Source organism: Panthera onca, chromosome B4 (assembly GCF_046562875.1).
Source record: "Panthera onca isolate mPanOnc1 chromosome B4, mPanOnc1 haplotype 2, whole genome shotgun sequence".
In the NCBI taxonomy this organism is placed as follows: domain Eukaryota; kingdom Metazoa; phylum Chordata; class Mammalia; order Carnivora; family Felidae; genus Panthera; species Panthera onca.
The window spans coordinates 43,282,844-43,310,419 of record NC_138345.1 but is presented as its reverse complement, the minus strand read 5'-3'; the positions used below and the strand labels follow the sequence as shown (position 1 = coordinate 43,310,419).

The following is a 27,576-nucleotide window of genomic DNA, read 5'->3' as shown; positions in this document are numbered from 1 at the left end:
ATAATTCACAATTCAGGGGTGCCTGGGTGGCTCAGTCGGTTAAGCGTCTGACTTCGGCTGAGGTCATGATCTCATGGTTCAAGAGTTGGAGCCCCGCGTCGGGCTCTGCGCTGAGAGCTGAGAACCTGAAGCCTGCTTCGAATTTTGTGTCTCCCTCTCTCCCTCTTCCCTTCTCCCACTCATGCTCTGTCTGTCTCTCTCTCTCTCTCTCTCTCTCTCAAAAATAAAAATAAACATCACAAAAAAATTTTAAATAATAATTCACAATTCATTACTATCCTTTATTTTTATGTTACAATTATCTTAAATTTTCCCAGTGGGAGCATCTTCAAGTCGGTGCCCGTGTTCTTGTGACGTGCCCACATCATGGTTTTAGCAATTGCTGACTTTCTGGCGCAAGATGCTAGAGGCCCATCTTGTACTTTCTTTGCTCCAGCCTTGAAAATAACTATTTTTCCAGGGATCCTTAATTCACTAGACAATGGAATAGTATTTATTTTATTTCTCTCTTCTTAAAATTTAGTATCTATCCAGTTGATACAACATTATCTTTGCTGTGCTGGTTTGCAATACTTTTCCATAGACTGTATTTCTATTTGCAATTATATTTATTTCTGGAGTTTATATTCTATTCCACTGATCTGCCTGTCTATTGATGGGTCAGCACCACACTTTTAATTATGGAAGCTTTGTAGGGTGCATTAATTTTTGGGTAGAAATCAACTCCTCATTCTCATCCCCCAGCTCTTATATTTCAGAGTTTCCTTAGCTATTTTGCCATGTTTGATTTTCTGTAGCAATTTTATCTTCAACTTGTCTAATTCCAGAAAACGTTCACTGATATTTTTTTATTGTGATTGTATGGAATTTATAAATCACATCAAGTACATCTTGATGGTGAAATGTCACATCAAGAACATGAAATGCCTTTTTCATTTGTTCAACTGTACTTTTACGTCTTTCATGAATTTTAATTTTAAATAACTTTTATGTAGTTTCTTGTTAAGCTTATCCAGAAGCGGGTTAACTTCTTTTGTTGCTATTGTGAATGAAGTTTTCTCTTCTATAATACATTCTAACTTGTTATTATTTGTGTATATGAGAGGTATTTTTTTTGCAGAATAATTTTATAATTTTGCTAAATTGCTGAAATCCTTTAGTGATTTAGTTCTAGAAGTTGTTCTCTAGGCTTTCTAGGGATACTGCCATATTACCAACAAATAGCACAGAGCCTGATGCGGGCCTCAAACTCACTGACCGCGAGATCATGACCTGAGCCAAAGTCGGACGCTTAACCGACTGAGCCACCCAGGCGCTCCCCTGATGATCTATTTTTTTTTTAATTTTTTTTTCAACATTTTGAGACAGAGAGAGACAGAGCATGAACAAGGGGGGTGGGGGGCAGAGAGAGAGGGAGACACAGAATCCGAAACAGGTTGCAGGCTCCGAGCGGTCAGCACAGAGCCCGACGCGGGGCTCGAACTCACGGGCTGCGAGATCATGACCTGAGCCAAAGTCGAACATTTAACCGACTGAGCCACCCAGGCGCTCCCCTGATGATCTATTTTTAAAAAATTGTTTGCCTAATTGCAGTAGAATATTAAATTGCAGGAGGAGTAGCATCCTTGCCTTGTTCTGGACTCTAGCAGAATATCCTGTGCCTGATGCTTTGCGCATGGTAGCTTCTTAATAATTTTATTTCTTTTGTAGAAATTGGTCTGCTTAAGCATTCTCTCTCTACTGGTGTCACTTTTGGCAATTTATATTTTCCTAAGAAATTAAGTCTTTCTATATAGGCTTTCAAATTTATTTGTACTGAGAAGTGCAAAGAAATCTCACGATATTTAAAAACTCTGTGCTGTATATCAATCGTTACACCCTTCTTTTCTTTAATTTTTTCCTCTTTATGTAACTTTTATTTTGCATATTTTTAGTTTCTTCCTTTTTTTTTCTCCTTATTAATATGTTAGTGGTTTACCTGTTGTGTTGATTTTTTCAACTTCAGATTTTGATTGATTAATTTGATCTAATATGGGCTTTTTGAAGTATTCTAACACATTAATTTTTGCTTGTGTCCATATAACTTCTTTATTGTTGCTTGTTTCGTTGATGTTATTTGTAACTTCTTTTACTTAGAAATTTGCATAATTTTCATTTACTTATATTTATTGGTTTAAGCGTTAAGGCCTATGAATTCTCTGATCTCTACTTTTAAAGTATCTCTTAGATTGGATCTGTAGCAATTACATCATCATTTTTCAGAAATTCTATACTATCTGCATTTAGCCTTTCCCTGAAAACTTACTTAGTGAAGCATTCTATAATGTATATGTAGACAGGCCTACCTATATGGGGATTTTCGTTTTAATTTCAAGTTATCCTGCCTCGTGATCAGTAATCTTTCTACTTTATGGAAACTACTGATTTTTTTTCTGCGTGCCCAAATGTAGCAACAGATTCTGAGAATGCTTCACTTGTATTTGGAAGATGCAATCTCTTTTATCGGTTCGTTTTCTATCCGTAAGCTCTAATTTGTTTCCAAGTTTTTATTTATATTCCAGATAGTTAACATACGTGCAATATTAGTTTCTGGTGTGCAATATAGTGAGTCCACACTTTCCTACAACAACAGGTACTCATCACGGCAAGTGCACTCCTTAATTCCCTTCATCTATTTAACCCATCCCCCATCCGCCTCCCCTCTGGTAATCGTCCAGTTGTTCTCCACAGTTAAGAGTCTGTTTCTTGGTTTCTCTCTCTCTTTTTCCCCCCCTTTGCCCATTTGTTTTGCTTCTTAAGTTCCACATAAGAGTGAAATCATATGGTGTTTATCTTTCTCTGACTTATTTCGTGTAGCATAATACTCTCTAGCTCCATCCACGTCATTGCAAATGGCAAGATTCTGTTGTTATTTTTTAAATACACTTGACTTGTCTTGTACTGAGAGTAGTGTGTTAAACTACTCTGTAAAGAGTGTTTCTGTCTACCTCCCCTTGCACCTTCTGCTGTTTCCACTTTGCATAAATGACTGCTGTATTATCTGGTGCACAGATATTCATTACTCTTGTCCCTTTATTGTGCAATGGGGGTTTTAGCACTACAAAGTTCCCTTTTCTATCTTATTTGATGCCTTTTGTCCTTAATTCTACTTTGTCTAATATCAAGATAATTACAACCTCTGCTTTCTTATTAATTTCATTTACCTACACTTTAGTCCTAGTATCTTGAAATATTGTATTTTATAGGTTTTTTCTAGAAGTATAGTGCTGGATTTTGCTTTAAAAAAACTTTTTAGAAAAGAATTAAGTCTATTTACTTGTATTGATATGAGTGATATCATCAACTCTATCATAACAGGCATCAACTCTATCATAACGTTTTTGTTATAATTACTGTGCAACATTTAAATTTACTTTATTTCTTTTTTTAAATGTTTATTTTGGAGAAAGAGAGTGAGCGAGGGAGGAACAGAGAGAGAGGGAAACAGAGGATCCAAAGCGGGCTCTGCGCTGAGAACAGAGAGCCGAATGAGGGGCTCGAAATCACAAACTGAACCTGAGACCATGACCTGAGTGGAAGTCGAAGGCTTAACTGACTGAGCCACCCAGGCACCCCAAATTTATTTTATTTCTTTAGCTTTTTGAGTTTTTCTTTGCTCTAGATGGTTTCAAATTTCTTGCATTTAACTGAGGTTTAATTTTTATTTTAGTGATCGTCTTTGTGTTTATATCTTTTATAAAACTCTAATCTCACTTTTTTCTTGCCTAACCTTTAAATCTAAGCAGTCATTTTTAAGTAGTATCTTTTGACTCCTTCCTATTGTCTCTACCACAGTCAATAATTTTATTGTACTTTCACCTTTTCTCTCATGTTAAAGTTGGATCTTTACTTCTTTGTCAAAACATCCTATGTTTACATTCTACTTTTCTCTTCAAACGCACCGAGTTTCGCCCATTGCCTTAGCCATCCTTTGGTTGCCCAAAGCTCTTTTATACTAGATTCCTCAGAAGGTCACCTGGGTAGAGAATTCCCTGAATTTCGCATTCACAATTCTTTCACTAAAGCTTTGTTGTGGGAAGGACAAGTTATCTATATTTTAAATTCTTGGTTCCCACTTTCTTTAAATTTCTTGAAAATGCTGCTACCCTATTGGAATTGCTTCAAATCTTCCTTTTAAGGACACTGACATAAGTCTAATTCGTGTGCCCTTGTAAATTATTTGATTTTTTTTTTTTTTTTTTTTGCCTGAAGGGCTTGGCTTTTTCCCTTTATATTTAAAATCTAATATTTTTAGTAAAACACCTCTCAGAATCTGTTTGGGAGATGTTTTACCAGCTAGTCAGTAGACCCATGCATTGAGTAAACTCATTTTTTATTTCCAGAATTTGTCTTGAATTATAATTTTAAATATTAGTTTTTCCATTTTCCTCTTTCTAGAAAAACTCTGTAAGCAATATTGGATCTTCTTTGCCTGCTTTCCAAGTCAACTGCTTTGCCTATGACTCATTTTAATTTATTTTCCTCTCATTTTTATTCTTTTGTCTTTATTTTTATGTTGCTTTTTAAAGTTTTCTTTCAATCTATTTTTTCTTGAGCTCTGTATAATTTGGAGTTTATATCTGATATTAATTTGACTATTTCTGACTTTAATAAATTATCATTTTATTTCTTCCTAGGTCTTTCTCATTTCCTTTCTTTCTTTATTGAATTTCCAATTCATGGTGCTTTTTTTAGTACCCCCAGTGAATGTTTAAGAATATTTGATTTAGGGGTGCCTGGAGCCAGTTAAGCGTCCAACTTTGGCTCAGGTCATGATCTCACTGCTCATGGGTTCGAGCTCCATGTGGCAGGCACTCTGTTCGAGCCCCGTGTGGGCTGACAGCTCAGAGCCTGGAGCCTGTTTCAGATTCTGTGTCTCCCTCTCTCTCTGACCCTCCCCTGCTAGTGCTCTTTATCTCTCTCTGTCTCTCAAAAATAAATAAACATTAAAAAAAATTTTAAGAATATTTGATTTATATGAAATGTTTTTGGTTTTTCTTTTTTTTGGTATAGCTTTTTCTCTATTTGTTCGGTTAGTGACTTTAGCAGAGAAGTTGCATCAGCTGAAATGTTTTGATTTTCATTTTCTCCTTTATCTTATAGCAGTTTGGTATGGAATTAATTTTTTCCAGTTCTTGATATGTTTGTGGACAGTGTTCATTGATAAAGAGTGCCTTTTCCAGTTATTTTAATGAAACGCTATTTGTTTAATTACAAATATTGTTGCTGATGGAAATAGGAGTGGAGAATGCTACCCTACATGCTATCCTAAATCCTGAACCAAAGCTGAAAACTTTATGAACATGACATTGACCACCTGAAACAAAATTGAAGTTTCTCTCTTCTGGAAGGATGAGTTGACAAAAAATGTTGGATTAAATATTATGACTATGCTCTTAAAATAAAGAGAAGATTATTATGGAACTAAAAAGTATTTAAAATACTTGCCAATTTTGTAAAAATAAAAGAGGAATGCTTAAAACCATTGGGAACCATGTGATTTTTCTCATAGGTGTACGATCTGCTTCCACGTGTAGAACTGTATGGTTATTTCTATCATGGCCTCAACCTTGATGATGGCAAGTTTGACTCTTGCGTTCCTCAGAAGGATATATTCTACAATGGTTTGTATTATATACCTGTAAGCAACTATGGGGATGGAGACACCTATGATATTCTCAGGGTAAGATCACTTAAGACTTTAAAAATTATTTCATTTCAATTTTAACTGTAGTATTCATAATGCATATCTGTGTTTTATTAAATGTGTCGTTTTCTTCCTATTCTTGGAGACTGGTGTCAGTAATCTCTTTCAAGATGACTCAGAAACTATCTTACAAAAAGATATTAAGGGGTGCCTGGGTGGCTCAGTCACTTAAGGGTCTGACTTCGACTCAGGTCATGATTTCATGTTTCATGAGTTCGAGCCCCACGTCGGGCTCTGTGCTGACAGCTCAGAGCCTGGAGCCTGCTTCGGATTCTGTGTCTCCCTCTCTCTCTGCCCCTCCCCTGCTCATGCTCTGTCTCCCTCTGTCTCTCAAAAATAAGTAAAAGATTTTTAAAAAGGTATTAATTTTTGTTGATTTTCTCCCTCTTTTGTTAAAAATAAGTGGCAGTGAAATTATAAAACTTTGTGTTCGAAGTAATGAGCCAGTCTTCAATTTATTGCAATAAGTGTTACACAGAAATTACCAAACCAAGAAGCTGAAATATAGCCCAGGCTCCATCAGTTAGATCCGCTGAAGTCTCCATAAGAGGAGTCAGAAGGCATGGAAGGAAAAGGGCTAGACAGACTTTAGTTTAATCTACAAGGGACTGTGCAGTGCATGTGTATATATCTATGTGTTTGCATCTGTTTGACGTTAATTAGGGTGATGATAGTGCTTACCTCATAAGTATTTTTCCCTCTGCATTAAATGGAGAATGACTTAAAATACTTAGCAAAATCCTGGCACATACACGCTAGATAAATCATAATGCTTATCATTTTTGTTCCAAATTAAAGACTTTCCATACATCAAATAGAGCTGACTTGACTTCTAAAATCCCACACCCTTGCTAGCAGAGGAAACTTCTATCATCTGTTTATCATTATAATATATAGTTGGTAGGCCTTTTTTTAGGTCTTGCATGAAAGAAACGCACAGCTTTCTTTTGTTGTTTGTTTCTTTGAAGGCTATGGGTCTGAAAGTCTTTACCAACCTTCATTACCGGAAACCGGAAGTATGTTCAATGGAGGGAAGGATGCCATTCCTCAGGCCATTGCATCTAGACGCAGAAGGATATGGGCCAATATACAGTGCCCCACCTAGAATTGCATGTGGGTATCACCTCACGCCAGTCAGACTGGCTAAAATGAACAAATCAGGAGACTATAGATGCTGCGAGGATGTGGAGAAACGGGATCTCTCTTGCACTGTTGGTGGGAATGCCAACTGGTGCAGCCGCTCTGGAAAACAGTGTGGAGGTTCCTCAAAAAATTAAAAATAGATCTACCCTATGACCCAGCAATAACACTGCTAGGAATTTACCCAAGGGATACGGGAGTGCTAATGCATAGGGGCACTTGTACCCCAATGTTTATAGCAGCACTTTCAACAATAGCCAAATTATGGAAAGAGCCTAAATGTCCATCAGCTGACGAATGGATAAAGAAATTGTGGTTTATATACACAATGGAATACTACATGGTGATGAGAAAGAATGAAATATGGCCTTTTGTAGCAACATGGATGGAACTGGAGAGTGTTATGCTAAGTGAAACAAGTCATACAGAGAAAGACAGATACCATATGTTTTCACTCATATGTGGATCCTGAGAAACAACAGAAGACCGTGGGGGAGGGGAAGGGGAAAAAAAAAGTTAGACTTGCATGTGGGTAATCTAGAATTTTATGTCTTAGAGATGGCTAAAAGAGTTTGTGGAACTGGGTGTATTTGTGATAAAACTATAAAAATTGGGATTTATATGTGAATTAGGCCATGTTTTTGACTACAACTAGACATCCTGCAGGATAAGGCAGACTAGAAATGGTTTTTGGGTTTTGGTTTGGGTTTTTTTGTTGTTGTTGTTCAAAGGAAGAATTACCTTCGGATGTACAAGGAAGTTTATTTTTATCGGTAGAACACAGAATCAGAAGTGTTTAAGAGCAGGCAATGTGTCGTGATGCGGGAGGGACAATCATTGTAAGTGAGTGTGATACAGGAGAAGGTGTCCTGATGGGGCCCTTATACCTGTATTACGTGTAAACCACAATCCACAGGGTTCAAGACAGAAGGCATTTTGATTCCCAGGTAGCCAAAAAGCTGGCATCAGAGACGTGAGTTCAAATAGTAGTCCGTTTTCTATTGAAAGGGCTGTAAACACAAAAATCAGCCATCATCTTAGGCGAATGAGGTAATGAGACAGATGTTCAAAACGGGAATGTAGTCGGGAAAGCAAATGAAACAAGATCATCGGAATGGGACTAAAATCAAAGCTGAATTCCAGATCTGAAAATACGTGAATGACACCCACAAATCCCCCTACACAATATCGAGTGAGTCCAGTAGTCGAAGTGGGGCTGATCCTGAAGATGAGTACCAGAAACTACTGGAGAAAAATGAAAGCCCTAACAACTTCATGCAAGGGTGGATTCAGCAGGTACTCAAGAGACCCTAGAAGTGTAGAGTTTAAAACCTAGTCCTAGTCAAGAGGTTGAAGCTCTGTACTTTTTTTTCTGCTACTCGATGACACTACATTCAGTAATCTTTATCAGACACATTTAAACTGCTTAGTATCTTTCAATGAAATATACTGAACCCCAAAGTCATTCCCTGTAATGTCCTCCTTCTTCAGTTATTCATTTGTTAACTCACTCAACAAACATTTATTGAGGCCAGGAACGGAGTTACGCATCGTAAAGGCAGTGGCTTCATCTCGGCTTTTCTGGAACTTTTAGTCTCACAGGGAAGCATGACAAGTGAAGCAGGAACACCAAAAGCCTGGGAAGAGTGCACGGAATGGGAAGAATATAAACAGGAGACATAAATTCCTCCAGGGCCTGTTAAATCCTTGGCATTTATGCCAAGACCTGAAAGATGAATGATTGTACATCGCAAAGGAGTTAGAAAACGCATTCCAAGCAGTGAGGGAAGCACTATGCAAGACCAGCGAAGAAAACAAAAGTGTTTCAGGGTGGCAGAAGGATGGCTCAAAAGCAAGAGTAAAGATAGGCCAAGCAAGAGGGATAGACAGCTCAGGAAGACCTTGTAGGGCATTGAAAGCGCTTACAATTCATTTCAGTGAAATAATATACGATTGACAAGTTTTCCGCCATCTAATATGTGTTTTTAAAAGATATCTCTGGCTGCTCTATGGAAAAGGGGATTGGGATTTGGGCTGCTTGTATGAAATATTCTAAATGCTAGTAATTAAACTGAGAGACGGCAGTGCTGGGACTACCATAAAAAGGCAGTGGAAATAGAGAAACATGGATAGATCTGAGAGCTGTTTTCAGAGATTGGTTAGGATAGAAAACACAGAAAGGGGGTCTGGGATCAAGGGCAATTCTTAAGTCTCTGATTTGGGTGAGTGAGTGGATTTTGGTACTTTTCAGGGAGACAGGAAATACTAGAGAGGAGAAGGGGGTGTATATAATGAGTTTGCCTTTGGAACAGATTCATTTGAAATGCCTGTAAAGTATCCAAGAAGAAATGTCCAGGTTGGAGATGCAGAGGTGGGGGGGGGGGGTGCTGGGGGAGACCTCAGCACACGTATTGTAATGGCACCATGTGTGGGGATGTCAATGGGGAGACAGTGCCTAAAGAAGAGAAGAGGTCTTAGAAACCAGAGCTCTTAGAAACCAGTCAAAGAGGGGGAGATCACAAAATGGGGAGAATGGGAGAATGGGAGTGGCCAAAGAGAAGAAAACTAGAAGGATGTGGTGTCACGAAGGTTAACAGGAGTGACTATTTAAAAAGGACGCAGTGATTAAGAATGCCGGTTACAGCCTAGAGGCCAAGTAAGTGCAAGATACCAGAATGTCAAATGAGAAGCTCAATTCAGGAACAAACATCACTTTCTCTAAATCTGGCCCTGGAGGCACAATGTAGCCCGGTTGTTATTGTTGTCGGTTTGTTGTGGTTTTGAATAATGGCAGAGATTTGAACATCAAAATGCCGATGCCTAGGTGTAGATATACATTTATTGGCAATGAGCCCCGGGAGCAAAGCCCTATTTTGCTTCACATTAAGCATGTGTGATTAACGACATAGCTTATAGGTGTGTGCCTTTGAAACACATACCTTTATTCTCTTGTCTAAAGCATTTCTCTTGTCTTTTAGCTGGTGGAGGCCTGAAGGAGAATTTTGACTATGTAGAACAGGCTATAATAGAAACGGTAAGAACAAACTTCCCAGAGACGTGGATATGGGACCTCGTCAGTGTCGAGTGAGTTTTTGAGTTTTCTCTCCTGTGTTTATTTCTATTTTCTTTTCGTTGTTATTTCTTAAACTTCACCATCAGCTGTATAAAGCAATACCGTATTTGTAAAATAGAGACGATCATTCATTGTTATGTCCTGATCACGTTATTTTTTTTTTCTCTAGCATTGTTTCTCATTTATTAATCTCATGCAGGCAGATGTAAGCTGCTTCAACTTTTTTTTAAATCGTGCAGTGTTCAAAGAAATTTGCCATTTTTAAAGATAAATTTGATAAAAATACGGCTTTCAAGATTGTTATCTAATGCCCTGTCTAAACATTTTAACTTACTTTTAACCTTCAGTTAATACGTTTTTGCTTGCTCTGCACGACGTTTAGCTTCCTTGTTTAGACAAGGAATGCATTTTATCAATGATGTCTCCTTAGTTCCTCAGGTTCAGCAAACATGTCCTTCCTCGTCCCTGATACCATAACCCAGTGGCAGGCAAATGGCTTCTGTGTGAATGGTGACGCTGGATTTGGCATTTCATCAACAGTCACTCTGGAAATCTCCCAGCCTTTTTTTGTTGAAATGACTTTGCCCTTTTCAGTTGTTCGAAATGAACAATCCGATTTGGTTGTCAGTGTCTTCAGCTACCTGAGTACATGTGTAGAGGTAAGTTGTTCCCTTCGATCTGGACACGAAATCTACCAACGCCAAAAGATCTCTCAATATTTTCCTTGAATATTACCCTAGTCTCTTTATTCTCAAATGCAAAAATGGCACTATCAAGTTATAAGACCTGTTCCCATATTCCTCAGGGAGAAATACTTACTTTAGGGAAGCCTGGATGGCTCAGTCTGTTGAGCAACCAACTCTTGATATTGGCTCAGGTGGTGATCTCCCAGTCGTGAGACCGAGTCCCACATTGGGCTCTGCGCTCATGCTCTGCTTGGTTTTTTTTTTTCTCTCTTTCTCTCAAAATAGATCAATAACCATTTAAAAATTTAAACAACAACAGCTGTTTTAATTCACAGCATTGATTTGAATACAACTTTGAGAATATCATATCATACTGCTGTGTGTTTTACCATTGTTTATCTTCTTGTGAGAAGTAATTTGGTGTCTTTTGTTTTTGCTAGCAAATTGGCTAATTTTCTCAAGATGGGAAGAGGAATCGTAGCAGCAAAGTTTTTAGAATGCCACTCTCATTGCTTGACTGTTTTTTTTTTTTTTTTTTTCAGATTTCGGTTCGGCTGGAATCATCTCAGTATTTTGAAGCAAATATCAGCACCCCTAAAAACAATGGCAGTGAGATTATCCAAGCTGGAGAGAAGAAAACGTATGTCTGGACTCTTCTACCGAATACATTGGGTAAGTCAATGGGTATGCCAATCCCTCATGGAAAACCAGCCCTTTTGTTTTTCAACCTTTTTTTTCTTTACTTTTATTTCCAGTATAGTTAACACAAAGCATTATATCGGAGTCAGGTTTACAACAGAGTCAACAATTCTATACATTATTCAGGTCTCATCATGGTAGGTGCAGTCTTAATCCCCAGGATGGGTGAAATAGATGTAGGGAAAAAACAGCCTACTTTTATGGCCTTCATTTATTTTCCTTAAATCCTCTATACAAACATAGTTTTCTCCCTCACATTTTGTAAGTCTCATTTTTGTAAATTTTCTTTTAAAAAATTTTTTAAATGTTTATTTATTTTTGTGAGAGAGCACACAAGCAGGGGAGGGGCAGAGAGAGCAGGAGTCACAGAATCCAAAGCAGGATCCAGGCTCTGAGCCATCAGCACAGAGCCTGATGTGGGGCTGGAACCCCTGAACCATGAAATCATGACCTGAGCCAGAATCAGACGCTTAAATGACTGAGCCACCCAGGTGCCCCTCCTCTTTGTAAATTTTCAATTAAAAATCCTATTTTGATAATCTCTTTTCCAGTTGCTAATGCAAAGCCACCATTCATTTGTATAAAAAATAACATGATTTAAATACAATATAAATGCCAATTTCCATGATCTATCAAATCCGTATGTCATGTCCCAAAAGGAGGTTATATTGTTATTAATGTTGCTCAGGTCCTCCACTTCTAACTTGCTCCTTCACCAATCATCAAGGACATGCGTCACCTATACCAAAATTACTCCTCAATCATGATGATTGCCAGGACTTATAAATTTGCTAGATATATCATGAAACATCAAAAACAGTGAACCCTTGGATGGAGATCAGACACTGAGAAGAGTATTTTCTTCATGCATGTGTTATCTGCAATATAGAAAAATAAATTTGCAAGTATCTTGTTGAAAATATAAGGGAAGGGAAAGTTAAAAAAAAAAACTAGTAAACAAAATGCTAGATGTGATAGAGCCGTGATACTCGTTATCGCTGATGTAAAAAATTGTCATTAAAATTTCCTTTATTTCATGTTCCATGTTCATTGTGTTATTGCAGGCAGCAAAAAGTTTATTTATAGATCATTTTGGTTCACCTGTGATGTTGGTGTGACTAAAACTACTTTCCCTGTTAGATTTTGTTTCTCGATTTTTCTGACTACACTTAAGTCTTCAAAAATCTTACCCTGGCAATTGAGATAGAATACTATATGGCATTTTTTTATGGTAAGTTTTATGGCATTAAGTGGGGGACACAGTTCTAAGAATAGAGAATCAAAGTCGTTCTTAAAAGGAAACAAATGAAACAAAACACAGCAACAAGTAAAAACAAGAACAGTAATTGGTTATATATATTGGTATATAGGCATACAGTAATAGGAAGCCAAAAGAATTATCTTTTTCAATCTTCCAATTTTTACAATGAAACTGAAGATCAGTGTTAATTACATGACCCATGATTCATGGGGAGTTAAAAACAATGGATTCCTTGCTAGCACTGACTTAAATCCAGTGCCCCTTCCACTATGTCATATTTTACTATTTGTGTTTGTTCAAACTTGGGAAAAGTGAGGATCCCTGGTTATTTGATGTTCTGTCCCCATATTGGTATACGTAACCTTTATCGACAACCAATTATCAAGGAATTTTCTCTGGTGGCTTTGCAAATTATTATTTTTCCTTAAAATATTTTACTTTTTAATTAAATAAATAAATCATTTATTATCTTTGTTGGGTTGGTTTTTAACTTCTTTTTTATTTGAGTAGAGTAGGCACACTGTGCGACATTAGTTTCAAGTGTAAAACTTAGTGATTGAACATCTCTATGGTATAACCACCATCCGTCTCCATACAAGGCTACTACAGTGTCATTGACTATACTCCCCATGTTGTGCCTTTTATTCCCATGACTTATTCATTCCATGACTGGAACCCTCCCCTTCACCCATTTTGCCCATTACCCCACCCCCTTCCCTCTGGCAACTATCAAGTTGTTTGTATTTAGATCTGATTCTTTTTGTTTGTTTCTTTGTTTTGTTTTTTAAATAATGAATCGTGTATTTAACATAAGGATCTTGAAACAGCTAAAACAGAGCATATCAAATCATCTTCAGGCAGGAGAAAGAACAAATTATTTTGGTCAAGCACAAACACGATGATAGTATGTATTCAGGTCATCCAATTCAAGATGTGGTTCGTAGAGTCTAACCATTTCCCATTACAGAAGAGGCCTATGGTCAACAATTTAACTTACATTCAGGAATGTTTTCCAGGTAAAGTGAATATCACGGTAGTTGCTGAGTCCAGACAAAGTAGTGCCTGCCCCAAAGAAGCAACTGATCAGCAGAATCTAAACTGGAAAGATACTGTGGTCAAAAGTCTATTGGTGGAGGTATGTACATGCAAAACTGTCAGGCTCTTTCAGATAAGCAATGGGTTAAATACAGGGAGGCATTCTTCTTGAATATAATTAATGAATTGAGTATAGTGACTTTTGACACAAAACATATCATTTTAGATGAATTAAAGCAGCAGGAAAATTCATCCTTTCTTTAATTAATATCTGACCCAGGATAGTAAAGCTTAATATTTGAAACAGGCTTGATGATTTTTTGCTTGCTCCCAACTCGTGGTTCCTGTAGACCTGTTGCTCTTCCTTTCCTTTTTTTTTTTTTTTTAATTTTTTTTCTTTTTACATTTTATTTATTGTTGAGAGAGAGAGAGAGACAGAGCACAAGTGGGGGAGGGGCAGAGAGAGAGGCAAACACAGAATCCGAAGCAGGCTCCAGGCTCTGAGCTATCAGCACAGAGCCCGATGCAGGGCTCGAACCCACGAACCGTGAGATCATCACCTGAGCCGAAGTCAGTTGCTTAACCGACTGAGCCACCCAGGTGCACCTTCCCTTCCTTTTTTTTAACCGACTCTTAAATCCGAGACAAATCTACTTGTCCTACACTCCGGTGTAGATCCCATCATCCTCAAAAAGAATTAACAATTCTCAGTAGATAATTCTCACCTCGCCTCTTGGTCCTACTCCACAAAACACTGTCATTTGTCATTGGAGATGCTGGACGGGATCGGGGGGTTGACAGTGTCCCACGATGATATCGAAGTTATCTCTGTTCAAACAACGGGAACACAGGGTCTAAAGTAGGTCTTGGTACTATACAGTGACTTCCAAATTTAAACAAAAGGGGTCAATGAATGGATCATCTCCCGGGGACAAACATGGGCCAGTCATGCCTCTCTGAGCTGATTCTGGATTACGTTTCCTACATGGAAGGTGCCCCAGACTCATTACTTTGTGCTTGTCTTTGTTTACTCTTTGACAGCCTGAAGGTATTGAAAAAGAAATGACTCAAAGTTTCCTTATCTGTACACAAGGTAAGAGACTCTTTTAGGTGGTCAAATTAGTCCCAAAGAAAATTTGTCAACAGAGTCAACTTATTTCCTTTCCTTACACATTAGTTCCCTGGCCACACTGAGTAATTTCAGTGATTTCATGTTAAGTACCTAACGGGGGATGATTTTATTTCATCCCTTATCTTCATTGTACAATTTTGGCTGAGCAAAAGTATAATTTGTGAGAATTTTTTTGTCAGTTCATCTATGACATTGGTCTGCCTCAACCCGTTTTCCCATTTTACATATTTTTTGGCTCCTCTTGCCATATGATGTGTTGCACAGCATTGGACAGAGGAAGATCAGGACGGGGAGAAAGCAACCCACAGACACATCACCACCCCTCAGTCACCTGCTTTGTGGCCATCTTGTTGATGATGATCTGATGTTAGTGGGAATCTCCAAACTTTGCCTTCTATGTGTGCTGTTTTATATGTCATAGTCAGTAGCTTTTTACATTTTTTTTCACACATAAGGAGTTTAGGCACTCTACTAATGGAAACTAAGGGCCATTATCTAATACACACACACACACACACACACACACACACACACACACAGACACACACCATTCTCTGAATGTATTATTATTCTAAATGAGATCAGAGATTTCAATTTCATCTTTCTAATAAGCAACTTGCAAAAAAGAAGTCAATAATGAAATCTATTTCCTAATATGTTTGTCCCACGTATCTGGCTGCTATTGTCTGTAAAAGAAAGTTATCACATTATCTTTTTTATCAATATTTTCCATCTAGGGACCAAAGTCTCCAATCAGGTCTTTTTGGACTTGCCAAACAATGTGGTAGAAGGATCGGCCAGGGCCTTTTTCACTGTTGTGGGTAAGTTGGCTAAATCTTGTCTTTCACAATGAGTTGAAAATTTTGATTGAGGTGATCTTAAAAAAAATAATCCTCAAAATAACAGAATGGAGAGATTTCTCTAAACTATTAGTTGGAGGGAAGGATTGTTGAAGGTCATTCTCTATGCTTATTTCCATGTGGGATCTGAAAGGAGAATGGTACCATTTTTTTTTTTCTTCCACATTTTTTATTTAAATTCTAGTTAGCTAAGGAGCACCTGGGTGCCTCAGTCGATTAAGTGTCCAACTTTGGCTCAGGACGTGATCTCGTGGTTGATGGGTTCAAGCCCCACATCGGGCTCTGTGCTGACAGCTCAGAGCCTGGAGCCTGCTTCAGATTCTGTGTTTCCCTCTCTCTCTACCACTCCCTCACTAGTGTCCTGTCTCTCTCTGTCTCCCTCTCTCAAAATAAATAAACATTAAAAAAAATTCTAGTTAGCTACATATAGTGTAATATTGGCCAGGAGGAGTAGAATTTAGTGATTCATCACTTACATATAACACTCAGTGCTCCTCACAAGTGCCCTCCTTAGTACCTATCACCCATTTAGCCCATTCCCCCCCCCCACCTATGTCCATCAACCCTTAGTGTCTTCTCTATTGTTAAGAGTCCCCTGGGGCACCTGGGTGGCTCAATTGGTTGAGCATCCCCCTTGGGCTGAGGTCATCTTCTCCCAGTCTGTGAGTTCGAGCCCCACATTGGCTAACAGCTCATAGCCTGGACCCTGCTTCAGATTCTGTGTCTCCTTCTCTCTCTGCCCCTCCCCCACTCATACTCTGTCTCTCTGCCTCTCTCAAAAATAAACATTTTAAAATTTTTTAAAAAGAGTCTCTTATGGTTTGCTTTCTTCTCTCTCTCTCTTTTCCCCTTCCCATATGTTCATCCATTTTTTTTTCCTAAATGTCACACATGAGTGAACTCATATGATATTTGTCTTTCTCTGACTTATTTAGCTTGCTTGGAATAATACACTCTAGCTCCATCCACATCATTGCAAAGGACAATATTTTATTCTTTTTGATGGCTTAGTAATATTCCATCATATATGTATATATGTGTGTGTATATATATATATATATATATATATATCTCCACATCTTCTTTATCCATTCATCAGTCGATGGACATTTGGGCTCTTTCCATATTTAGCTATTGTTGATAGTGCTGCTGTAAACATTGGGTGAATGTACCCTTTCAAATCTGTATTTTTGTATCCTTTGGGTAAATACTTAGTAATGCAATTGCTGGATTGTGGGGTAGTTCTGTTTTTGACTTTTTGAGAAACCTCCATACTATTTTCCAGAGTAGATGCACCAGTTTGCATTCCTACCAACAGTATAAGAGGGTTCTATTTTCAAATCTATGCCCTTAGGAAACACTTGTTCTGCTGGACGTTAACTGCCATTTAGAAAACAAAGGCTTCTATTACAGCTCATCAATCAGAAATATTATACATATTTATGTATTTCCCCTTTGAAAAATCAGAATAAACTTTGCTTGGTAAAGATGCTGAGAATTTCCTCAGTAACAGGCAAAACCTATTTTACAAAAGGCAAACTTCTTTTTCTAACATTAATGCTTTTGTGGGAGGGATGGATTGCAGTTATAATTCACAGGCTCAGTTTCTCAAAAAGCTAACAAGCAAACAAGCAAAGACACACTTTTCTAACTTCCCCCTGTCTCTGGTAAGGAGATTTTCAGAAATATTTTGTATGCTTTGGGGCACCTGGGTGGCTCAGTCGGTTAAGCACCCAACTCTTGGTTTCGGCTCAGGTCATAATCTTGCAGTTCGTGAGTTCGAGCCCCGCGTCGGGCTCGGCGCTGACAGTGAGGAGCCTGCTTGGGATTCTCTGTCTTCCTCTCTCTCGGCGTCCCCCCCTCTCAAAAATAAATAAACATTTAAACAAAAAAAAACATTTTGCATACCAGAAACTCCTTTAACTTCACTGGCTACGCCTATCTCCTCTTTAGAATTACCTCAGGAGAACGTTCCTTGTTTCCACCATTTAAATGCAATTTTAGGGACACCGAGGTGGCTCAGTCAGTTAAGCATCTGGCTTTGGCTCAGCTCATGATCTCAAGGTTCATGAGTTCGAGCCCCGTGTTGGGCTCTGTGTTGACAGCTCGGAGCCAAGAGTCTGCTTCAGATTCTGTGTCTCCCTCTCTCTCTGCCCCTCCCCTGCTCGTATTCTGTCTCTCTCTCAAAAATAAACAACCCTTAAAAAACAATTGTAATGCGATTTTTAATATTTCCTACTTCCACTGTGTGTCTTTTATCTGCGGTTGTTAATGCTGAGGTACCAACCATAAGCGGTGGTAACCTTCTGCTTTTCTTATTTTTAGGGGATATTCTAGGACTTGCGATGCAGAATCTGGAGAATCTTCTCCAAATGCCCTATGGATGTGGAGAGCAGAATATTGCCCTACTCGCATCGGATACCTATGTCCTAGACTATCTACAATCTACTAAACAGTTGACCGAGGAAGTTAAATCTAAGGCTTTCTTTTTCTTGTCTAACGGTGAGGCTATTTGCGTAATTTCCACCCATAATAAATAAAATCAATTGTCCCTGATACCAAGATGTCCTAAAGCTATTATTATGAGGTGGTCTCTTGGGGGGGGGGGGGCAGGTAGGTATTTATTTTTGACCCATAATAGTGGGTCTGGACTCCGAACTGAGGTGCTCTGAGTCCTAGCTATTTTTTCTTTTTACTTCAGTATCTATGCGGTCATTCGGCTTCACAGATTAGAACAATAACTTTTAAAATTATGAGCCCAGTTTTTTTTTCATCTGAACATTGTGCCACCCTACCTAGTTTGTTGTGCTTGTTACTAATAGGTATAAATAGCTCACTCATCAAGGTCTGTATTCGTTCGCCCAGTTGTATTCCATTGCAATGAAGTGACTGGATTTGTATGTAAAAAAAAAAAAAAAAAAAAAAAAAAGGATATACAAACCTTGCAAAATGTGACACCAAGGAGAGATCCCAGGGGATAATTTCTCCAGGTTCACTTTTCAGAAAGATATCACAGAAATAAATTAACCTTAAGGAAAAGGTATTAAATAGTTAAGTGCCACTTATTAAACTAGGCATAGTCACATGTCATATCTGGTCATTAAAACCCTGTAAAGCATGACTTACTTTTTCTCACTATGGATAGAGAACCCAAACTTCAGAAATTATACTTGAAATGATCCTGCTAGTAATTTCTGTCTAAAACCCAAACACAGGGCTTGTGCTATGCCGTTCTTTTTTTTCTAATTTTCGTAGCTTGAAAAACTAATTTCCTATTTTTTTTTTATTTTAGGTTATCAAAAGCAGTTGTCTTTCAAAAACTTTGATGGTTCATATAGTGTGTTTTGGCAGAGTAACCGGAAAGGAAGCCTATGGTAAGAGATGAACATTTTATTTTAAATAATGTAAGAGTGATCCGAAGAGGGCTTGTGACAGTCTGAGGGGGCTGAGTTCGGTGGGATTTGGAAGCAAAATGAGTTTCAAAGTGACTTTACAGAAATGAATCACGTTGACTAAAATGTTTGACTATGCTATCTCTAATACAACCATATACCTAAAGTACCGTGGCAATTTGCCTAGCAGTCTGATCATTTAATGACACCCCCCTGTACCGCCACAGCCTAACATTGTGGCAAATGACACAGGTTGGTCTACACTTCTCAGAGAGCCATGTAGATTCAGGAGAGAGGAAAGTAAAACCAGAAGGCCCCAGAGCATCTAATTAAACCCATTCTGTCTCCGTGTATAGATAATCCAATGAACCACAAAACAAGAATTTTGAGTGGAAACACGCTGGAAATTACCTACGTTTATGTTCACATATTGACGTTCACAGCATTTTACTGACCCATCCACTCTCAGTAAATGTTCTTTGCGGTCAACATGAGCCAAATCAGACGCAGCCACTCTTGAAGGGGAACAATGCTGATGAACCTGTTGGAGAAATGACATCTCTTTCTTATCTAACTGTGGTCTAACTAGTGATTTGTATTACAGGCTCAGTGCCCTTACTTTTAAGACATTAGAGAAAATGAAGGAATATATTTACATTGATGAACAAGTTCAAAAACAGACCTTGCTCTGGCTTTCAAGCAAACAGCAAATCGATGGCTGCTTTAAAAGTGATGGCAAGCTTTTCAACAATGCGTGGGAGGTGAGAGATGAACAGAATTAGGCCTTCTTCGTGTCATTGCATTGCCTACCTTTCCTACTTCTGGTCTAACTCATCTAGAACAGGAATATTTTTCCTGGGAATATTACCCCTTCTGAGTCCACCAGAGTCATAGGTCCCTGGTGTACTGGTCAACAGCCTCATTCCCCTGCATGCATGTTAACCACAGCTAGACTAACTTTTCCTGAACCTGCTGTTTGCCTCATGGTCTTTAGTTCTTCCATAGAACTTCCATAGAACTAGTCTCCTGCAGTGGATAAACTAAAAATAGGAGAGAAGGAAGAAAAAAGGAACCTAGAAGGGAAACATTCATAAATTTAAAGTCAGACAATATGTTAAAGAATGGGGCCCTAATTAGGGAATTCATTCCTATTTATGGATGGCAAGAACGTTCAGGAAGAATATCCAGTCATTCACAGCATTTCAGTGAAACTCTTTCAATGTTTTCTCAAGTCAAAGGATGAAGGCTCTTAGGTTGCTGTAGGTCAAAATACAAATGAGATGAACTATGTCCTTGAAGGTATCCACCCCTTCCCTTCCCCTGTGCATATGTAGGTAAATCACTAGGCATTTTCCCTTCTGGTTTCCCTTCTTTGAGGATACCTGTACATCTCCATTCCATCCTCTACATTCTTTTTTTTTTTTAATTTTTTAATGTTTATTTATTTTTGACAGAGAGAGAGAGAGCATGAGCAGGGGAGGGGCAGAGAGAGAAGGGGACACAGAATCTGAAGCAGGCTCCAGGCTCTGAGCTGTCAGCACAGAGCCCCATGCCGAGCTTGAACTCACAGACCGTGAGATCATGACCTGAGCCGAAGTCGGATGCTCAACTGACTGAGCCACCGAGGTGCCCCTCCGTCCTCTATGTTCTTTATTCTCCTAACCTTTGTATTTCCCTCTGAAAACAAGCCCTGATCATGATTTTTTTAGCATGCCATAGTATCGCCTAAAATATTCGGGGCTTTCCCTCTTCATTGTTCAGAGTCACCACACCTATTCTTGGATTTGAAACCTAAAGCTAATCCACTTCAAAATATGGACAAATGGCCACTCTGTATGGTATTTCATTTTAATGCAATTTTCTTCAAATTGTTATACTGTTTGTAGTGTAGAAAAATGTCTTTATCTTTTTACTGTTTTAAAGTTTGTTTTTGAGAGAGAGCACGCACGCAAGCGTGAACAGGAAAGAGACAGAGAAAGAGGGGGAGAGAATCCCAAACAGCCCTCGCGCTGTCAGCACAAAGCCCAAACCTGTGGCTCGATCCCACGAACCGTGAGATCATGACCTGAGCCGAAATCAGGAGTCGGACACTTAACTCGCTGAGCCACCCAGGCTCCCCTAGACAAATGTCTTTAGATTATTTCAAATCTCTTCTTCACAGTAGGAGCACCCTGGTAGAGAAGAGCTCTTGTCCTTACGTAGAAAATGAGAATTGTGTATGTTCTTTTCTAAAACATCTCTGCAAGCTTTCTTCTTACTGGGCCCGTTACTGATCACTGCTTCCGTTTGTCTGATCTTACCCAATCCCTTTTCCAGGATTGTGTGTGTGTGTGTGTGTGTGTGTGTGTGTGTGTGTGTGTTGAGTTGGGAAGGATTAAGAAGCAACAGAAAAACAAGAACCCATACTGCAAGAGAATGGTGATAGAACCTGTTATAATTTAAATGGATTCCCACAGCTTATTTTGGTGTTCCTTTCTACAGTTATTTGCACCTTGCAAACTGAGCTCCTCAGATGTTCATTTTCTGAAGAAGAAAGAGGTCACCTTTTGCTTAAATAGAGAAACTGAGAGGTTTATGCCAGATCAGAGGATCTCAAAAGCCATCTGAAGGCTATGCACCTATATCATTAGAGCACCCATTCATTTCCCTGTGTCTTATTCCTAACTTTTTGAATCAGAATCTCTTGTGTGAATGCTGGTTTATCTAATGCTTAAGTTCCCCACTGCATTTTTATGCATTGTCAACTTACAAATTGCATAACTTACAGATGCTTTTCTGATTTTACACTCTACGAATCCTTGAGACCTGACTATCGTTACCTCCTAGGATACGTCCCCAGGGATGTTCAGGCAGCTTCGCAGCAACCTTCTGCTAGAGGGCAGCAGAAATTCTGTGTTTATTTTTCCAAATGAACAACAAATAAAGGAAAATAGAGCCATGGGAGTTATTTGGAATTCATGCTCAATCCTGGGTCATGTAAACAGATTGTCATTTCGTGTACTTGACATTAATTGTATTTTTGTTTATTTCATTAGTGTAATGAATCTTGGTGGATTCTCACTCCGATAGCATAGTTATTAACCATCACATTTTAAAATTACATTTAGGATGTTTTCATAAATAAGAGTATTGGTTCCAGTGTTTCTAGCATACTTAGTTTCACTTCAGAAGAATAGCTCTTTTTTGTGTGTGGTCTACTATCCTGTGTGATTAATTGTTCCCTTGTGTTTAGGGTGGAGAAGAAGAGGACGTTTTACTCACTGCCTATATTGTCGGAGCGTTCCTTGAAGCTGGACTCAATTTCACCGTACGGATTCTTATCATCCTTGAGTTCCAGCCAGTTGAATGCACATTAAATGCATTATGGGTTCAGAGCGATTTGAAATCCTTAGACTGAATGAAAATCGGGAGAGCATTTAATTCATTACCCCTCCTTAAGTTAAAGCTGCTCAAAGTTTTTCTGATTCATAGAAACCTCTGATGAACGCTTGCGTTTCTCTCTAGGGAAAATACACATAGGCACACATCCGCAAGCTTTTCATACCATTTCAGGTATTGAGATATCTCCTTATGTCCAGCCATGAATTTCAGGTTAAGAAGTCCTGTTTTAGGTGTAGACGTAACCGAAGAGTCTGTTTGTCAAACCAGTTTAGTATGTAAACATGTTCAACCTAAGTGTGATCATATTGGCTACCCCCGAATCCCAAATTCAGATTATCTGACTGAAAAATCTATTCCTGAACTAAGTGAAATAGCAGGAATTTTTAGTCACTAGTATATCTCGAAAAGCATCCTTAGAAATATAATGCATATTACTTAGCTTTTATTTCCCAAACACTAATATTGTCATTAAAACTGAATTTTAACAATATTTATGAACTATCATACATACGTGTATATGAATAAGTTTATATGTAAAATATACTTCAAGGACATATTGTATACGTTTTACAGAATGATTAGTTTAAATAGTCAGCAAGCTTATAAAGTATTCAGGTATTATTTTAAAATATATTATTCTTCGCCTTGACTAGTTTCCTGCTCTACGAGATGGGCTTTTTTGCCTAGAGGAAGCACTTCAACACGGCGTCACTAATGGCTATAATCATGCAATTCTAGCTTATGCTTTTGCATTAGCTGAAAAAGAGGAACAAATGGAATCCTTACTCCAGATCCTGGATCAATCTGCTACCAAAACAAGTAAGCATTATTATTCACTCTTACTAATGAGGATGGCCTTGAAAATAAAGAAATGAAGCTTACTTATAATCATATAGGAACCCTGTCTTCACTGGTCTGCTTCCATTTCTCTTGTGGAATTTCTCGGCGCCCCTTTATCTTTAAAGAACATTCCATAGGGCACCTGTTGGCTCAGTCAGTTGAGCATCCAACTCTTCATTTCAGGTCAGATCCTGATTCTGGAGTCAAGGGATCAAGCCCTGCTGAGCGCAGAGCTTGCTTAAGATTCTCTCTCCCTCTCTCTCTCTCTGTCTCTCTGCCCTTCTAAAATTAAAAAATTAAATTTAAAATTAAAAAAGTTTTAAAACAATAAAAATAAAATCAAGAACGTTACATGTTTTCTATTTCCCTCTTTCTCCTTTCTGTTAGTTTCTTTTCCAATGAGTAAAGTAGAGAAAATCAAGCATGGTGACCATGCCATCGACCAAAATTACTGTTTGTGTGACTTAATCACATACTGCTTTTAACCTTAGGGAATTGCTGTTGGAAGCTATATGGGTTTTCTAAGACTGCCATAACAAAGTACTGCAGACTAGGTGGCTGAAACAACAGAAATTTATTATCTCACAGTTCTAGAGGTTTAAAGTCCAAGATCAAGGTATCAACAAGTGAGGTTTCTCTTCTTGGCTTATAGATGGGCATCTTCTCCCTCTGTCTTCTGCTTTCTTCTGTGCACCTGTCTGTCTGGTGTTCCTTCTGTGTATCCAAATTTTCCCCTCTTATCGGAATACTAGTCATACTGGAGTAGGGCCCACGTTAACAGTGTCATTTTCACTGAATCACCTCTTTAACAGCCCCATCTCCAAAGAGAGTCACATTCAGAGGTACTGGAGATTAGGGCTTCAATATGTGAATTTTGAGAAAACACATCTCAACCCACAGCAGAGGTCAGAAATGGAATTCGCACTGTTCTTATGTGTAATCAGCGGTATTTATAGGGACTATGTGAAAATTCTTCCTTTTCCTTAGATAATGTCATATACTGGGAACGAGCAAAGAAACCCAAGACAGAAGCATCCCGGTTCTTTATTCCTCATGCACCTTCTGCTGAGACTGAGAAGACTTGTTATGTGCTCTTGGCTGTTCTTTCCAAGAAAACTCCTGATCTCACCTATGCGAGTAAAATTGTGCAGTGGCTTGCCCGGCAGATGAATTCCCATGGGGGTTTCTCCTCCACTCAGGTGATTGACATGGGCCTGATATTAATCATATGTTTCATGCGAAAGATGCTAGCCTTCAATAATCTAGATAGCAAAGGTAATCATAGAAAATACCTTCTGAGATGAATATTTGATATTGTGTATGCCCAACGATTTGTTAGGCAGTTCTTGTGCAACAGAGACTCTACCAAGAATTCTTCATATACAGATGAATAAACTAAGGCCTCTGTTCAAGGAATTTGTGACTGATTTTTACCTCCATTTGCACAGTAAAAGTAGAATATGAGTCTAGAATGGATTGTTACTGTAAGCACCAGAGTCTTGATGATGTTAGATATCCAATAATACTATGATACTACATATAGGCCAAGAAAAAAAATTTCTCTCTATTTATGTGGTGTAGACATTGGGAAAAACAAGTGGAAGTAATGAGTAACAAAAGAAACGGGTATAAAAAACAGTGGCTTGGTAGGTGCCGGAAGATGGCGGCGTAGGAGGACGCGGGGCTCACAGCGCGTCCTGCCGATCACTTAGATTCCACCTACACCTGCCTAAAGAACCCAGAAAACCGCCAGAGGATTAGCAGAAGGGAGTCTCCGGAGTCAAGCGCAGACGAGAGGCCCACGGAAGAGGGTAGGAAGGGCGGCGAGGCGGTGCGCGCTCCACGGACTGGCGGGAGGGAGCCGGGGCGGAGGGGCGGCTCGCCGGCCAAGCAGAGCCCCCGAGTCTGGCTGGCAAAAGCGGAGGGGCCGGACGGACTGTGTTCCGACAGCAAGCGCGACTTAGCGTCTGGGAGGTCATAAGTTAACAGCTCTGCTCAGAAAGCGGGAAGGCTGGAGGACAAAGGGAGGGAGAGCTGCTGAGCCCCCGGACGGCAGAGCTCAGCTTGGCGGGGAACAAAGGCGCCAGCGCCATCTCTCCCGCCCATCCCCCAGCCAAAATCCCAAAGGGAACCAGTTCCTGCCAGGGAACTTGCTCGCTCCGCGCAAACACCCAACTCTGTGCTTCTGCGGAGCCAAACCTCCGGCAGCGGATCTGACTCCCTCCCGCTGCCACAGGGCTCCTCCTGAAGTGGATCACCTAAGGAGAAGCGAGCTAAGTCTGCCCCTCCAGCCCCCGTGCACCTTGCCTACCCACCCCAGCTAATACGCCAGATCCCCAGCAACACAAGCCTGGCAGTGTGCAAGTAGCCCAGACGGGACACGCCACCCCACAGTGAATCCTGCCCCTAGGAGAGGGGAAGAGAAGGCACACACCAGTCTGACTGTGGCCCCAGCAGTGGGCTGGGGGCAGACATCGGGTTGGACTGCGGCCCCGCCCACTAACTCCAGTTATACACCACAGCACAGGGGAAGTGCCCTGCAGGTCCTCACCACGCCAGGGACTCTCCAAAATGACCAAACGGAAGAATTCCCCTCAGAAGAATCTCCAGGAAATAACAACAGCTAATGAACTGATCAAAAAGGATTTAAATAATATAACAGAAAGTGAATTTAGAATAATAGTCATAAAATTAATCGCTGGGCTTGAAAACAGTATACAGGACAGCAGAGAATCTCTTGCCACAAAGATCGAGGGACTAAGGAACAGTCACGAGGAGTTGAAAAACGCTTTAAACGAATTGCAAAACAAAATGGAATCCACGATGGCTCGGCTTGAAGAGGCAGAGGAGAGAATAGGTGAACTAGAAGATAAAGTTATGGAGAAAGAGGAAGCTGAAAGAAAGAGAGATAAAAAAATCCAGGAGTATGAGGGGAAAATTAGAGAACTAAGTGATACACTAAAAAAAAATAATATACGCATAATTGGTATCCCAGAGGAGGAAGAGAGAGGGAAGGGTGCTGAAGGGGTACTTGAACAAATTATAGCTGAGAACTTCCCTGAACTGGGGAAGGAAAAAGGCATTGAAATCCAAGAGGCACAGAGAACTCCCTTCAGACGTAACTTGAATCGATCTTCTGCACGACATATCATAGTGAAACTGGCAAAATACAAGGATAAAGAGAAAATTCTGAAAGCAGCAAGGGATAAACGTGCCCTCACATATAAAGGGAGACCTATAAGACTCGTGACTGATCTCTCCTTTGAAACTTGGCAGGCCAGAAAGGCTTGGCACGATATCTACAGTGTGCTAAACAGAAAAAATATGCAGCCGAGAATCCTTTATCCAGCAAGTCTGTCATTTAGAATAGAAGGAGAGATAAAGGTCTTCCCAAACAAACAAAAACTGAAGGAATTTGTCACCACGAAACCAGCCCTACAAGAGATCCTAAGGGGGATCCTGTGAGACAAAGTACCAGAGACATCGCTACAAGCATAAAACATACAGACATCACAATGACTCTAAACCCATATCTTTCTATAATAACACTGAATGTAAATGGATTAAATGCGCCAACTAAAAGACATAGGGTATCAGAATGGATAAAAAAACAAGACCCATCTATTTGCTGTCTACAAGAGACTCATTTTAGATCTGAGGACACCTTTAGATTGAGAGTGAGGGGATGGAGAACTATCTATCATGCTCCTGGAAGCCAAAAGAAAGCTGGAGTAGCCATACTTATATCAGACAAACTAGACTTTAAATTAAAGGCTGTAACAAGAGATGAAGAAGGGCATTATATAATAATCACAGGGTCTATCCACCAGGAAGAGCTAACTATTATAAATGTCTATGCGCCAAATACCCGAGCCCCCAGATATATAAAACAATTACTCATAAACATAAGCAACCTTATTGATAAGAATGTGGTCATTGCAGGGGACTTTAACACCCCACTTACAGAAATGGATAGATCATCTAGACACACAGTCAATAAAGAAACAAGGGCCCTGAATGATACATTGGATCAGATGGACTTGACAGATATATTTAGAACTCTGCATCCCAAAGCAACAGAATATACTTTCTTCTCGAGTGCACATGGAACATTCTCCAAGATAGATCATATACTGGGTCACAAAACAGCCCTTCATAAGTTTACAAGAATTGAAATTATACCACGCATACTTTCAGACCACAATGCTATGAAGCTTGAAATCAACCACAGGAAAAAGTCTGGAAAACCTCCAAAAGCATGGAGGTTAAAGAACACCCTACTAACGAATGAGTGGGTCAACCAGGCAATTAGAGAAGAAATTAAAACATAT

The 27,576-nt window shown here is 39.3% G+C and overlaps 1 protein-coding gene across 2 annotated transcripts in view; it reads left to right on the top strand.

Annotated features, from left to right (window-relative positions):
* The window catches only part of LOC132694753 (ovostatin homolog 2-like), a 60,384-nt gene that overhangs the window by 23,180 nt on the left and 9,628 nt on the right, over positions 1 to 27,576 (top strand). For both annotated transcript variants that reach the window (XM_060658437.3, XM_078450106.2), the window contains exons 16-29: positions 5,552 to 5,722; positions 6,715 to 6,859; positions 9,865 to 9,970; positions 10,390 to 10,618; positions 11,188 to 11,317; positions 13,622 to 13,740; positions 14,682 to 14,733; positions 15,510 to 15,593; positions 17,958 to 18,134; positions 18,925 to 19,006; positions 19,629 to 19,785; positions 22,257 to 22,331; positions 23,059 to 23,224; positions 24,233 to 24,444. In XM_060658437.3, coding sequence (XP_060514420.2) covers positions 5,552 to 5,722; positions 6,715 to 6,859; positions 9,865 to 9,970; positions 10,390 to 10,618; positions 11,188 to 11,317; positions 13,622 to 13,740; positions 14,682 to 14,733; positions 15,510 to 15,593; positions 17,958 to 18,134; positions 18,925 to 19,006; positions 19,629 to 19,785; positions 22,257 to 22,331; positions 23,059 to 23,224; positions 24,233 to 24,444 — 1,905 coding nt within the window. The remainder of the gene's footprint in view (positions 1 to 5,551; positions 5,723 to 6,714; positions 6,860 to 9,864; positions 9,971 to 10,389; positions 10,619 to 11,187; positions 11,318 to 13,621; positions 13,741 to 14,681; positions 14,734 to 15,509; positions 15,594 to 17,957; positions 18,135 to 18,924; positions 19,007 to 19,628; positions 19,786 to 22,256; positions 22,332 to 23,058; positions 23,225 to 24,232; positions 24,445 to 27,576) is intronic.